Here is a 13,227-nt window from a genome sequence, read left to right on the forward strand (position 1 = left end):
AAGTCCATACTGCTTTCTATAATGGCTCCCTAATTTACATTCCCAGGAATAATGCAAGGGTTCCCTTTCCTCCACATCCTCATCAACAAGTGTAGTCCTTTGATGTTTTGACCATAGCCATTCTAAAGAGTGTGAGGTGATATCTTCTTTCAGTTTTTATTTGCATTTCCCTGAAGATTAGTGATGTTGAGTACATATATATACACACACACACACACACACATATATATACACACTAGTAACAGCAGTTGTATATGGATATATACCTGCTGGCCACTTTCATGGCTTCTCTTCAGAAATATCTATTATTTAGTTCCTTTGCCCAGTTTTTAAATTGAACTGTTTCTTGGTTTCAAGTCCTTGGAGTTCCTAGTATATTTTGGACAGTAGATAATGAATTCCTTGTTGGATGTAGAGTTTGCAAATATTTTCTCTCTTTATGATTCTGTCTCTTCATGGTGTTGATTGTGTTGTCGGCTCTGCAGACTTTTTGTTTTTCATTTGGATGCAATCCATTTATCTGTTTTCCCTCTTGCTGTCTCTGCTTTTGGGACATATTACAAACATCATTGGGTTAACCATTGTCAATGAGGATATCCCTTGTTTTCTTCTAGTAGGTTCATAGTTTGAAGTTTTAAGTATATTTTGGTTGATTCTTGTGTATGATAAGAGTAAGGGTCCAATTTCATTTCTGAGCATGTAGATACTCAGTTTTCCTATCACCATTGATGGAAGAGACTGTCCTTTTGGTCCGTTGCTGGCAGCTTTGTAAAAATTCAGTTGGCTGTACAAGTATGGATGGATTTCTGAGCTCTCTGCTCAGTTCTAGTGGCTTCTGTGTCTGTTTTAATGCCAGTGTTAATGCTGTTTTGGTTCCTACAGCTTGACAGCATACTAGGAAGACAGAAAAGCAAGAATCTTATTATTTTCTCTATAGTTTGCCCTGTGACATTACCACTCAGAGAAATGTTGATACTTCACTTTTCCAGTGTTTACTGATTTGAAGCCAGGGTGATGACATCGAATCTCCTTAGGAGCCACCCTGATACTGGAACTCCATTTTATTGTGGTTATACATTTGTTACCATCTATCTTATATTCAGGGTACTGGATCAGTTAGATGTCAGTATAATTACAAATAATGTTCAATTACACAAAATATTTAACGGTCAAATCCTACACTGAGAAGGAATTTTATTTTTAATTTTTGTATTCTTATAGAATAATTTGGAAAATAAAGTAACAACTGAATTTTATCTAGTATGAAAATGTATTGTCATCATATGTATTTCTGTTTTAGAGGAACACAAAATAGAAATAAACATGTTATTTCAGCCATTAACCTAGTTTACACTGGGGTCAATTCCTTGGAAATGAAGGCGTGGAAAGGAGTGCCCAGATTAGACAGGGTATCTGGGGTCTGTGCTTCTCTTAGTTTTAGGCTCCTAGAGTGTGTTACCATCTGATATCATCAAACATCACTCCCTACATGAAACAGTCTTGGTAGGAAAGTAAAAAGAGTCATTTTTGAGAAGAAAACTGTTTTTTAATTTCTTTTTTATTTTTACAAGGTGGAAAAGAGGTGCTTGATTCCCCAGGAAAAGTTATGGAAAAGTGCTAAATGTTTATAAAGGCAACTACTCCAGTACTCTTAGAAAGCCCAGGACTTTCAGGACAGAGTATTGTAAGGGAAGACTTCGTTGTATCTCCTTAAAATCACATATGAGCAAAAATCCTAAGTTATATCAACTTCAGGGTTTGGTATGAATCCAGCACAGTCTCTTAAAAGGGTTTCTTTCTTCTGTCTGAAAACAACTCCCGGTAAACAGGATGCTCAAGGCCCATGTACCTTCTTTCTTCCAACTAGGAAACCCTAGAACAATGCCTGCTCATACATGGACCTCAGAGATATGATGCTGATGACTGTTATTTTCTTGAGCCAGGATCTCACTCTGCCAGCCAGGTAGGAGGGCAGTGGCTCCATCTCGGCTCACTGTAATCTCCACTTCCAGAGCTCAAGAGATCCTCCTACCTCAGCCTCTGGAGTAGCTGAAACAGCAGGTGCCAACCACCACATTTAGCTTTTTTTCCCCGCTGTAATTGTAGAGAGGAGGTTTTGAGATGTTGCCCAGGCTGGTCTGGAATGCCTGAGTTCAAGCGATCCACCAACCACGATCTCCCAAAATGCTCTCTGATGATAAAAATAAGCCATTGTGCCCTGTCTGAGATACAGATGTGATTGGACGACATTATTAAACAGGCTGCTGCCTTCATCTGAGTGAGACCAATGTAAGCTGTAAGAAAGATATTAAGTCATGGGTAAGTCCAGGATGGGTTGAGATACTGAAGCTCCAGCCTGCAGAGGGCCCTGTCATAGAAAGACGAACCAGCACTTTCTCCTCTAAGATCAGGCCTTTCTTTCTGGACTGGGGCACAGAGGAAGATGACTTTGTTTTGTAGTAGGTGTTTGGAAAATGGCCACTGGGTTGTCCTGTGAGAAAGGTCTCACTCCAATGCTTGGGCTGCAGTGGGGCATGTCTCCGAATATCTCAAACACGCCCAGGACCTCGCCTACCACTCCCCCAACCAAGACCTGTATCATTCCAGCCCTGGCCACGGCTGGGACCACGTTCTAGGACACTAAGCTCCTGGTAATGGACTGCATTGGACTTCTGATGGGTGCCTCTCTCCCTTTCCCACCCACAAACAGACCCACACTGGTTTTTGCCTCCCATAATGTGAAATGACTTGTGTATAGAGACTCTATTCACATGTTAGAAAGTAGGATGTAATGTATGTTCACAGCAAAGATACATTCAGGAACAGCCCAGGAGACAGGGAACACTGAGAACACGGAGCTGCACATAGGAAAAGTCAAAGTATGGATCTCATGTGCTGTTTGATCAAATGCAGGAGACGTTGTCTATTTGCCACCAATAAGAACTTTATTTGGTTTTCAATAATATTAATGAACAAATTTTTTCACAACTGTTCCTGATTTGAACTGTTGAAAGGCGTTCAGTGAGAAATTCCCCGTTGACATGAATGCATTAGACCCTCAATGTAGATGGAAAGTTTACAGAGAAAAGAAAATAGAAACACAGTCGTACCCATTATATCTGCCTCTGTTGTTACTCCTAATCATATGCAGGGCTACTTTTGGACCTAGTGAGGGACGTAAAACCAAAAGTGAAGAGAACCACTAATATCAGAACTATGATTAACACAGAGAGGATGAAAAACACAACCAAACGGAAATGAAGCCATCTAGAGTGCAGTGTTTCCCAGGAGCCTGGGCTCTTCGGCACCGTCTCTGCTGAGGCGGTGGGCCAGCTGCATGTCTCTGGGCGTAACTGTGACGCGACAGGCATGATTAACACATGGGTTGGTGTGTTTAAAGAGGGGGACCAGGTAGGCCTCGTTGCTCCCCTGAAATCACCAATGGCCACACTCTGGAAGTGCAGGTCTGGGTGGATGGCCTGGGTGATCTCGCGCACCAGGCGCTGGTAGGGCAGCTTGGGCAGAAGCAGCTGCGTGGACTTCTGGTACTTTCTGATTTTGCACAGGGCCAGGGTGCCAAGCCTGTGGTGGTGATGCTTCTTGATCCCTTGGGTAGCCAGGACCCTCTTGCCGGCAGCTTTGGTGGCCAGGGGCTTCCTGGGGGCATGCCAGGCGGAGGCTTTGCAGTCGGTCTGTTTGCTGTGAGCCATGGTGTAGGACTGTGGCCTCTCTTGTCGTTGGGCCCAGCCTGGTGAACTGGAGGCAGCGCTGGTAGCTGACAGCAATCGTATTGGAACTGTGGGCAGGATTCAGAGAGGCTCTGTGTTGGGATCTATGCAGAAGATGCTCCCATACACTTAGCCCCTTCCCACCCAGTCCCAGACTTACCAGCTCACTGATCAGTGGGTCTGAGGTCCCTATATTCAGTCTCTTTGACTGGCCTTGGGATTCCTAGGTTTGCACACAACAGTGGAGAATCTTTCTCCCAGGCAGTCTTGCTCTGGCTGGAGATCTCTGTGATCTCAGCCAAATTCAGTCATTTATAGGAGGCTTGGATGATTGGATTAGACCCACCCAGCTACCTTCCACCACATTCTGTGCTTCAGCAGATGCTTAACCTAATCAGGGCTGTGAAAGCTCATTAAGCCCCTGGGTTCTTCCTCTCCCATTAGAGGGAAACACCTCTGGATTGTGCATTGTGGGAGGGATGGTAAATGAGAGGTGTCACTTAAGGTTTTGGGTGCCAAATGGATTCTGAAAGTTTACATTTTATTTGCATCAAGGAAATAGTTCCTTAAAGTTGCATGTTAGGCCAGGCGTGGGGGCTCACACCTCTAATCCCAGCACTTTGGGAGGCCGAGGCGGGCAGTTCATGAGGTGAAGAGATTGAAACCATCCTGGCTAACACGGTGAAACCCCGTCTTTACTAAAAATACAAAAAATTAGCCAGGCGTGGTGGCATGCGCCTGTAAGTACAGCTACTCGGGAGGCTGAGGCAGGAGAATCACTTGAACCTGGGGTGCGGAAGTTGCAGTGAGCCGAGATCACGCCACTGTACTCCAGCCTGGTGCCAAAGTGAGACTCCATCTCAAAAACAAAAACAAAAACAAAAGATAAAGTTGCATGTTACACAACTTACACGTCTGAGGAAAAACACCAAGGCTTCAGATCATGAGGTCTTCATCAGGTCCCACGAGGATGAAGTGAACAGGAAAGGGGAATGTGGAAACCTGAAATGGCCACTCCACTATGAAGGATTCTCCTGGGGCATTTTTCTCTTCAAAAGTGATGCTCCCGCAAATCTGCTGGTAGCCTCCTGGGGAAGGCAAAGCTTTTCTAAGGAAACACAGACATGTGAGTGTCACTGATGCCTCCCTTGTCTTCTTTTCCACTTTGAACGTGGATTTGATGCCTGAACTGAGCTATCCTGTTGTTGCCCAGGATGAAAACACCATGAGGTTCTGAGAAGTCAGCCCCGACCTCACTGAACTGCTGAACTGAGGTCACAGCTTAGCGAAGTAAATATTGAAAACACTTCATTATTTGAATAGCTTTAGCAGTACCAAATTGTTTTAGGTACCATAAAATGAGATAGGTTGTTGCTGTATGACCTAGGCTGGAGTGTAGTAGCAAGATCTCTGCTCACTGCAACCTCTGCCTCCTGGGCTCAAGGGATCCTCCCACCTCAGCCTCCCAAGTAGCTGACACCACTGTCACGTACACCACCCCTGGCTAATTTATGTATTTTTTGTAGAGAAGAGGTGTCGCCCTGTTGTCCAGGCTCATCTTGAACTCCTGGGCTCAAGTCATTTGCCTGCCTCAACCTCCCAAAGTGCTGGGATTACAGGCATGAGCCACCATGCCCGGCCAGTAAAACATTTTTGAATAGCTCAACATATATATCTTGTTATTTATAAGCTTTATTTATGGAATATAGTCATTTTGTATATAAATATTAGTTAATTTAATTCTTTGTCCTTAGATAAAAATAAACATAAATCAACATCTAAGTTTTTTCTTTATGCCTTGATTAGCTTGCATATTTTGGGGGCATATGGCCTTTTTTTCTCTATTCATTTAAGAAGTCATTCACTCAGTCCTCTCTCTAGAGTGTCTATCTCTCTAGGTGAAGACCCACTAGAACTTAAGAGAAAAATGAGGAGTATATAAAGTTTAGATAAATTCAGTGCCTTTTTAGAATATAGTGAGAGATACCTGTATATGGTAATCAATTTTTATGAGAAGTTTATGTATCTGTGTTTGTTTTATTTCAGGGGTTAATTTTCAAGTTTTGGATGGTTCTCCCTGTTTGAGTTGCCATTTGTTTCTGCTTATAAGTGACCGATCATGCCTTCAGTACTAGTAAATATTGAAAAGCAAAGGCCCTGGGTGACTTACAAAGGTTCCAATGTAAATATGTGTTACTGGAAAGGAGGGGTTTCACCATGTTGTCCAGGCTGGTCTCGAACTCCTGACCTCAGGAGATCCACCCACCTCGGCCTCCCAAAAAGCTGAGATTACAGGCATGAGCCACTGTGCCTGGACAGTAATTTCATATCTTCTACCAACTACTTTTGAATAAACAAAAGCTGTATAAAAGTCAGATATTTGAGTGTTTGCTTTACCTTCTGAAGTACTTTTCATGCCATTTTGCAACATAATTTTCCCTAAATGTGATTTATATCTTTGTGCATGACATAATTTTCTGTGTCTTTTGGTGCTTCTCTGTGACCTATGTATACATATACATGTAATATATAAATTGCAGTCTGGGCGCAGTGGCTCATGCTTGTAATCCCTTCACTTTGGGAATCCAAGGGGGGCAGATCACATGAAGTCAGCAGTTCAAGACCAGCCTGGCCAAAATGGTGAAACCTTGTCTCTACTTTTAAAAATACAAAAATTAACCCAGCATGGTGGTGCGCACATTTATTCCTATCTTTCCAGGAAAAATCTTTGACAGCTTTCATGGCTGGTTGTATTACATGTTAATAACAATGTAAGTTTTCCTGGAGCTTCATTGCCATTATTAAAGTCTACCTCATAATGGACATTTGGAGACCGCCTAGAAAAACGTGGCCTCTGGTTGGAACTCGTGAGGTAGTAAGGAGATGACTAACAAATGAAGGGACAGCATTTCACAGCTTTTTTCTCTTTCTCTCTCTCTCTCTCTCTCTCCTTCCGTCCTTCCTTCCTTCCTTCCTTCCCTCCCTCCCTCCTTTCTTTTTTTTTTTTTTAATGGAGTCTTGCTGGGTTGCCCAGGCTGGCATACAGTGGCATGATCTTAGTTCACTGTATCCTCTGCCTTCCAGGTTCAAACAATTCTCCTGCCTCAGCCTCCAGAATAGCTGGGATTACAGGCATGTGCCATCACACTGGCTAATTTTTGTATTTTTAGTAGAGATGGAGTTTCACCATGTTGGCTAAGCTGGTCTTGACCCGCTGACCTCAAGAGAGCCACCAAAGTGCTGGGATTACAGGTATGACCCACTGTCTATGGCCTACAACTTCACAGTTATTTTCAATAATTTAGGATCACTCTGGAATAACCTTAACATCTTCTCTGCCTGCCTTTGCCCCCCAAAAGTACTTAGCCTGTGTCCAAATAAAGTTTAAATAATCTAGCTGCACTGTTTCCAAGTGCAAACTATCTAGGGTTTGGTCTTCAAAGGTACAAGTAATCAAAAGGTTGTACCCCAATTAAACAAGTTTAAATAATAATTTGATGGAATTATGTTTTCTGTGAAGAAGGATACAAAGTAGAGGGGTAACTTTCATATATAGCGGAAAGGGTGCCATGCTCTCACAAAATGAATGGAGTCAGATCATTTTAATAGTTTAATAAGTATCACAAATATCGGAGAGACATGTCATATAATTTCAAGTTAGTGCCGAGCCTAGGAATATCTAGCAGTCTATTTGATAAGGATATATTTTCTTTTATATGAACATATTAATGAGATAGACGAAGTTGTTTTTAATTTTTAATTAGTTTTTCTTAGTCACATATTCAAGGGGGCATACTACTGTTTGGTAAAACAAGATGATTCAACATCAGGTTTTTGTTTTTAAAGATGAAAGAGCTGAAAAACCTTGTTTTGTCACAGCAATGCCATCCAATTATTCAAATTTTTTGAGATCATAATTCAAAAATTACATTGTGATTTAGTTTCAAAAATTTTTTTGTAATGACCTTTGAATTGACAGCTCATTAAAACTTCCTGTAGTTTGGATAAAAACAAAAAATTTGAAATGATCTAAACTGAAAAAATCATGTTTCTCAAAGTCTACCTCCTACTCCTTCAGCTACCATGCCATGTTCAATTCTTGTACGTGAAAAGCATTGAAAAATTTAAGTTCTGTTAATTTCAATCCACTTTCACCAAAGAAGTATTGTTTGTGAAAAAGCCATAATCTCATCAATAATGCCTTTAAAAAAATTCAACAGAAAATATGAACTAGTAACTGATCATGATAAGAAAATAAAGCCCAGAAAGAGCAGTCCTAAGGCAGAGCAACTTCTGTCTTCAGTGTGAAATCACCATCGTCTCTTGGAAGGGGTTTCTCTTTCAAAGCAGTTTGCTGTCCGGAGGGTGCTAAAGGCCCATACAAGTTTATTCTTCCAAATAGGAAGATGTAGAAAAAAACTCAGATGTCAGAAATGATCCAAATATTTAGCCAAAATGATTATGATATAGGTTGCTTCCTTCATCCAGATGTGGCCAATTTAAGGGTTTGAAGAAGATATTAAAATTGTGGGTAAATTCAGGGTAGATTGAGACACTGAAGCTCTGGCCCACAAAGTCTTCTGTCATAGGGAACATGGAGCAAGTACTTTTCCCCCCAGGATTTCTTTTCTGGCCTTGAGTCTAAGATCACATAATTTTTTGGTACTTGTTAAAAATGTGGCCCTCTGTAATCCCAGTACTTTGGAAGGCCAAGGTGGGCAGATCATGAGGTCAGCAGATCAAGACCATCTTGGCCAACATGGTAAAACCCCGTCTCTACTAAAACTACAACAAATTAGCTGTATATGGTAGTACTTGCCTGTCATCCCAGCTACTTGGGTGGCTGAGGCAGGAGAATGACTTGAACCAGGGAGTCGGAGGTTGCAGTGGCCCGAGATCATGCCACTGCACTCCAACCTGGCTACAGAGCGAGACTACATCTCAAAAAAAAAAAAAAAAAAAAGGAAAAATTGGGCCGGGTGTGGTGACTCTCACCTGTAATCCCAGCACTTTGGGAGGCCGAGGTGGGCAGATCACGAGGTCAGGAGATTGAGACCATCTTGGCCAACATAGTGAAACTGTGCCTTTACTAAAAATACAAAAATTAGCTGTGCCTGGTGGCGCTTGCCTGTAATCCCAGCTACTCAGGAGGCTGAGACAAGAGAATCGCTTGAACCAGGGAGTTGGAGGTTGCAGTGAACTGAGACAGAGCGAGACTCCATCTCAAAACAAAAAGGAAAAAAAAATAGACCGGGCGCAGTGCCTCCCGCCTGTAATCCCAGCACTTTGGGAGCCCAGGTGGGTGCATCACGAGGTCAGGAGATCTAGACCATCCTGGCTAACACGGTGAAACCCGTCCCTACTAAAAACACAAAAAAATTAGCCGGGAGTGGTGGCACTTGCCTATAGTCCCAGCTACTCAGGAGGCTGAGGCAGGAGAATGGCATGAACCCGGGAGGCGGAGCTTGCAGTGAGCCAAGATCTTGCCACTGCACTCCAGCCTGGACGACAGAGCCAGACTGTGTCTCCAAAAAAAAAAAATAAAAAAAATAAAAAATAAAATAAAATAAAAATAATAAATAAATAAAAGTGTTCCTTAAACTTGATCGTACAGTCTGCCTGCCTCAAACGGTTTGGCTGCAGTGGGGGTGTGTCTCCTTACATCTCATAGACTTCTAGGGCCTCTCCTACTACCTCCCCTACCGAGACCTGGGTCATTCCAGTCATGGCCATGGATGTGACCACGTTCTAGGACGCTGAACTGCCAGAGATGGACAGCATCAGACTTCTAAAGGCTTCCTCTTTCCCTTTCCTACCCACAAACACAGTCACACTGCCTCCCATAATGTGAAGTGCCTTGTGGATAGAGAGTCTGTTGGTATTTTAGGAAGTGGAGTTGAATGTGTGTTCATAGCAAACTAGTAGGAACAGCCCAGGACACAGGGAACATTGCAAACACAGAGCTGCATACGGGAAAAGTCAAAGTGTGGATCTCATCTACTGATCAAGTTAAACAAACATCACCGAGTTGCCATCAGGAAGAGATTTATTTGGTTTGAAGTAGTCTAAACACAGGCGTAGTCCAGTGAAAATGAACAGGTTTCTTGCAAATTGATGTAGAGTTGAAGTGCTGAAACTCGCTCACTGAAACTTCCCACTTGATACTACTAGTGCCTTATGACCCTCAAGGTAGATTAGACATTGACAAAAGCACACAGAAACACCACCAAGACCTGATTTCTGCCTGTTTCCACTCCCAATCCTATGCTTAGCTACCTTTGGGCTCTTAAGCACCCTCTCTGCGGATGCGGCGGGCCAGCTGCATGTCTCTGGGCATAATTGTGACACGTCTGGCATGGATGGCACACAGGTTGGTATCTTCAAAGAGGCTCACCAGGTAGGCCTCGCTGGCCTCCTGCAGGGCGCCAATGGCCGCGCTCTGGAAGCGCAGGTCCGGGCTGATGGCCTGGGCGATCTCGCGCACCAGGCGCTGGAAAGGCAGCTTGCGCAGGAGCAGCTGCGTGGATTTCTGGTACTTTCTGATTTCGCGCAGCGCCTGGGTGCCAGGCCTATAGCGGTGAGGCTTCTTGATCCCTCCTCTAGGCGGCAACCTCTTGCCTGGGGCTTTGGTGGCCAGGGGCTTCCTGGGGGCCTGCCAGTTGGTGGCTTTCCGGGCGGTCTGCTTGGTGCGCGCCATGGCCTGGGCTGTAGCCTCTCCCCTTACTTTGGGCCGAGCCTGACCTGCTGCAGGCGGTGCTGGCGTCAGAGAGCGAGGGCAGTGGTGCTGTGGATTCAGGATTCAGAGAACCTGTGAGTTGAGATCCATGCGCATCACCCTCCTACACACTTAGTCCCTGCAAACCCAGCCCCAGACTTACCAGCTCTCAGGTCTGTGGGGCAGAGGCTGGGCTGTTTAGTCTCCCCACAGGGTCCTGGGTTTTTTTGGTCTTCACAGCAGCGGCCAGGAATCTCCCTCGCAGGCAGTCTCTTTCTGACTGGAGATCTCTGGTCTCAGTAAAGCCCTGCCTCTTATAAGGGGCTCAGATGATTGCATTAAACCCACCCAGCTACCCTCCATTGTACTCCCTGCTTCACTAGATCCTCAAGCTCATCAGGGTTGTGAAAATCCAATCAAGTCCCCGCGTTCTGCACACACCCAAGGGAGGGGCAAACCTCTGGCATGTGCCTTGTGGGAGGAATGGTAGGTGGGTGGGTCACCCAAAGTTCTAGGTGTGAAAGATAATCTGAAAGTTTACATTTTTCCATCGTCATGGAAATATTGACAGTGGAAAAAAATTTTTAGCAAAGTCGAAAGTTAGCCAACGTACACATCTGCTCCCAAACACCAAGGCCTGAGATCGTGAGGTTTTATCAGTTCCTTTGAGAATGAAGTGTGTCGGGAGGGGGTTGGAGGGGGTATGGAAATTGGAAAAATTTGAAATGGTCACTTCTCTGTCAGGGATTCTCCTGTGACATTTTCTCCCCAAAAGTGACACTCATGAAAATCTTCTTGTAGCCTCCAGCAGATTTGACTCCGGATAAGCCAAAGCTTTCCTGAGAAAAGAATCACATGTGACTGTGTTGGTTTTCCCCTCAGCCCCCTCAAGCTCCTTTTCCCCTTTGAAGGGGGAAGGGAGCCTGAGCTGATCTACCCTGCCATTGCCCATGATGGGAATGCCATGAGGTCCTGAGAAGCCAGCCTTGACCTCACTGACCTGCTGACCCGAGGTCACAGCTGAGCTAAGAAAACATTGAATATACTTTGTTATTTCAATATTTGTAGGGGTACCTGTGGTTTTAGGTTCCATAGATAAATTGTGTAGTTGTGAATTCTCTTCAAATACACCATTAAAAGACTTTTGTGATACCTGTAGTAGAAATTAATACCCAATTCCATGTAGGTACAGCACACAGAACAAGAGATTCCATGATATCAGTACTTACAAAAGAAGTTCATATGAGTGTTTTAAAATTTGAGCTTCTTCTTATTATTTTTTTGTTGTTAAATTTTTTTAAGTGTGTTTCAATAGCTTTGGGAGTACAAGTTGTCTTTGGTTCCATAAATGAATTGTATAGTGTTGAAGTCTGGGATTTGAGTGCACTCATCACCCAGTTAGTTTACATTTTACTCAACGGGCACTTTCTCCTCCGTCACCCTCCTGTCACTCTCCCCACTTCTGAGTCTCTGATGTTTAGTATACTACACTGCATGCCTTTGTGGACCCATAGCTTAGCTTTCACTTCTAGGTGAGATGGTGCACTATTCGCTTATAGATTCCTGAGTTACTTTACAGAGAATAATGACCTCCAGTTCCATCCAAGTTATTGTTCAATATGTTTCATTCCTGTTTATGGCTGAGTAGCAGTCCATGGTGTATATGTTCCTGTTTTCTTTTTGTTTGTTTATTATTAGTATTATTTCAGTAGTTTTTGGGGAGCAGGTAGTGTTTGGTTACATGGATAAGTTATTTAATGCACAGAATTTTGGAAATTTTGGTATGGCTGTCACCTGAGTGCCGCAGACACTGTACCCAATGTAGCTCTTTATTCCTCAATTGTGCAAAGTTACGCATGCTGACAAAAGCACACAGAAACACCACCAAGACCTGATTTCTGCCTTGCTCACCCCCAATCCTATGCTTAGCTACCTCGCTCTTACACCCTCTGGCGGATGCAAGGGCCAGCTGCATGTCTCTGGGCATACCAGACGTCTGGCATGTGGATGGCACAGGTTGGTATCTTCAAAGAGGTCTCACCAGGTAGGCCTCGCTGGCCTCTGCAGGGCGCCATCGGCTGGCCTGAAGCTTAGGTCCGGCTGATGGCTCATGCATTTCACAACACCAGGCTGGAGTGCAGCTTCTATGCGACAGAGCAGCTGCGGATTTCTGGTACTTTCTGATTTCAAGGAGCTTCTGGGTGCTGGTGGGGCTCATAGGCCGTGAGGCTTCTTGATCCCTCCTCTAGGCTGGGCAACCTCTTGCCTGGGCTTTGGTGGCCAGGGGCTTCCTAAATGCCAGTTGGTAGGTTTTCCGGCGGCCTGCTTGGTACAGCGCCATGTCTGGCTGTAGCTTCCTCCTTACTTTGGGCCGAGCCTGACCTGCTGCAGGCGGCAGCCAGAGAGCGAGGGCAGTGGTGCTGTGGATTCAGGATTCAGAGAACCTGTGAGCTGAGATCCATGCCATCACCCCTCCCACACTTAGTCCCTGCAACAGCCCCTCCCAGAGGACTTCAGCTCTCAGGTCTGTGTGAGCGCTGTTTAGTCTCCCACAGGTCCTGGGTTTTTTGGTCTTCACAGCAGTGCCAGGAATCTCCCTCGCAGGCAGTCTCTTCTGACTGAGATCCTGTCCAGTAAAGCCCTGCCTCTTATAAGTGGGCCTGATTGCATTAAACCCACCCAGCTACCCTCCATTGCACTCCCTGCTTCACTCAGATCCTCAAGCCTACTAGGCTGTGAAAATCCAATGAAGTCCTTCGCTTCTGCACACACCCAAGGGAGGGG

At 44.5% G+C, this 13,227-nt stretch overlaps 1 protein-coding gene across 1 annotated transcript; it reads right to left on the reverse strand.

Moving 5' to 3' along the window:
* Window positions 1–9,262: 9,262 nt before the first annotated feature.
* LOC100998272 (histone H3.Y) lies at window positions 9,263–12,046 on the reverse strand. The gene has a single exon (XM_021939252.2). It carries the CDS (start codon window positions 10,423–10,425, stop codon window positions 10,015–10,017), a length of 411 nt encoding a protein of 136 aa, XP_021794944.1. The 5' UTR covers window positions 10,426–12,046; the 3' UTR covers window positions 9,263–10,014.
* Between the last annotated feature and the right edge of the window lie 1,181 nt (window positions 12,047–13,227).

Source organism: Papio anubis, chromosome 5, assembly GCF_008728515.1.
Source record: "Papio anubis isolate 15944 chromosome 5, Panubis1.0, whole genome shotgun sequence".
Classification (NCBI taxonomy): Eukaryota; Metazoa; Chordata; class Mammalia; order Primates; family Cercopithecidae; genus Papio; species Papio anubis.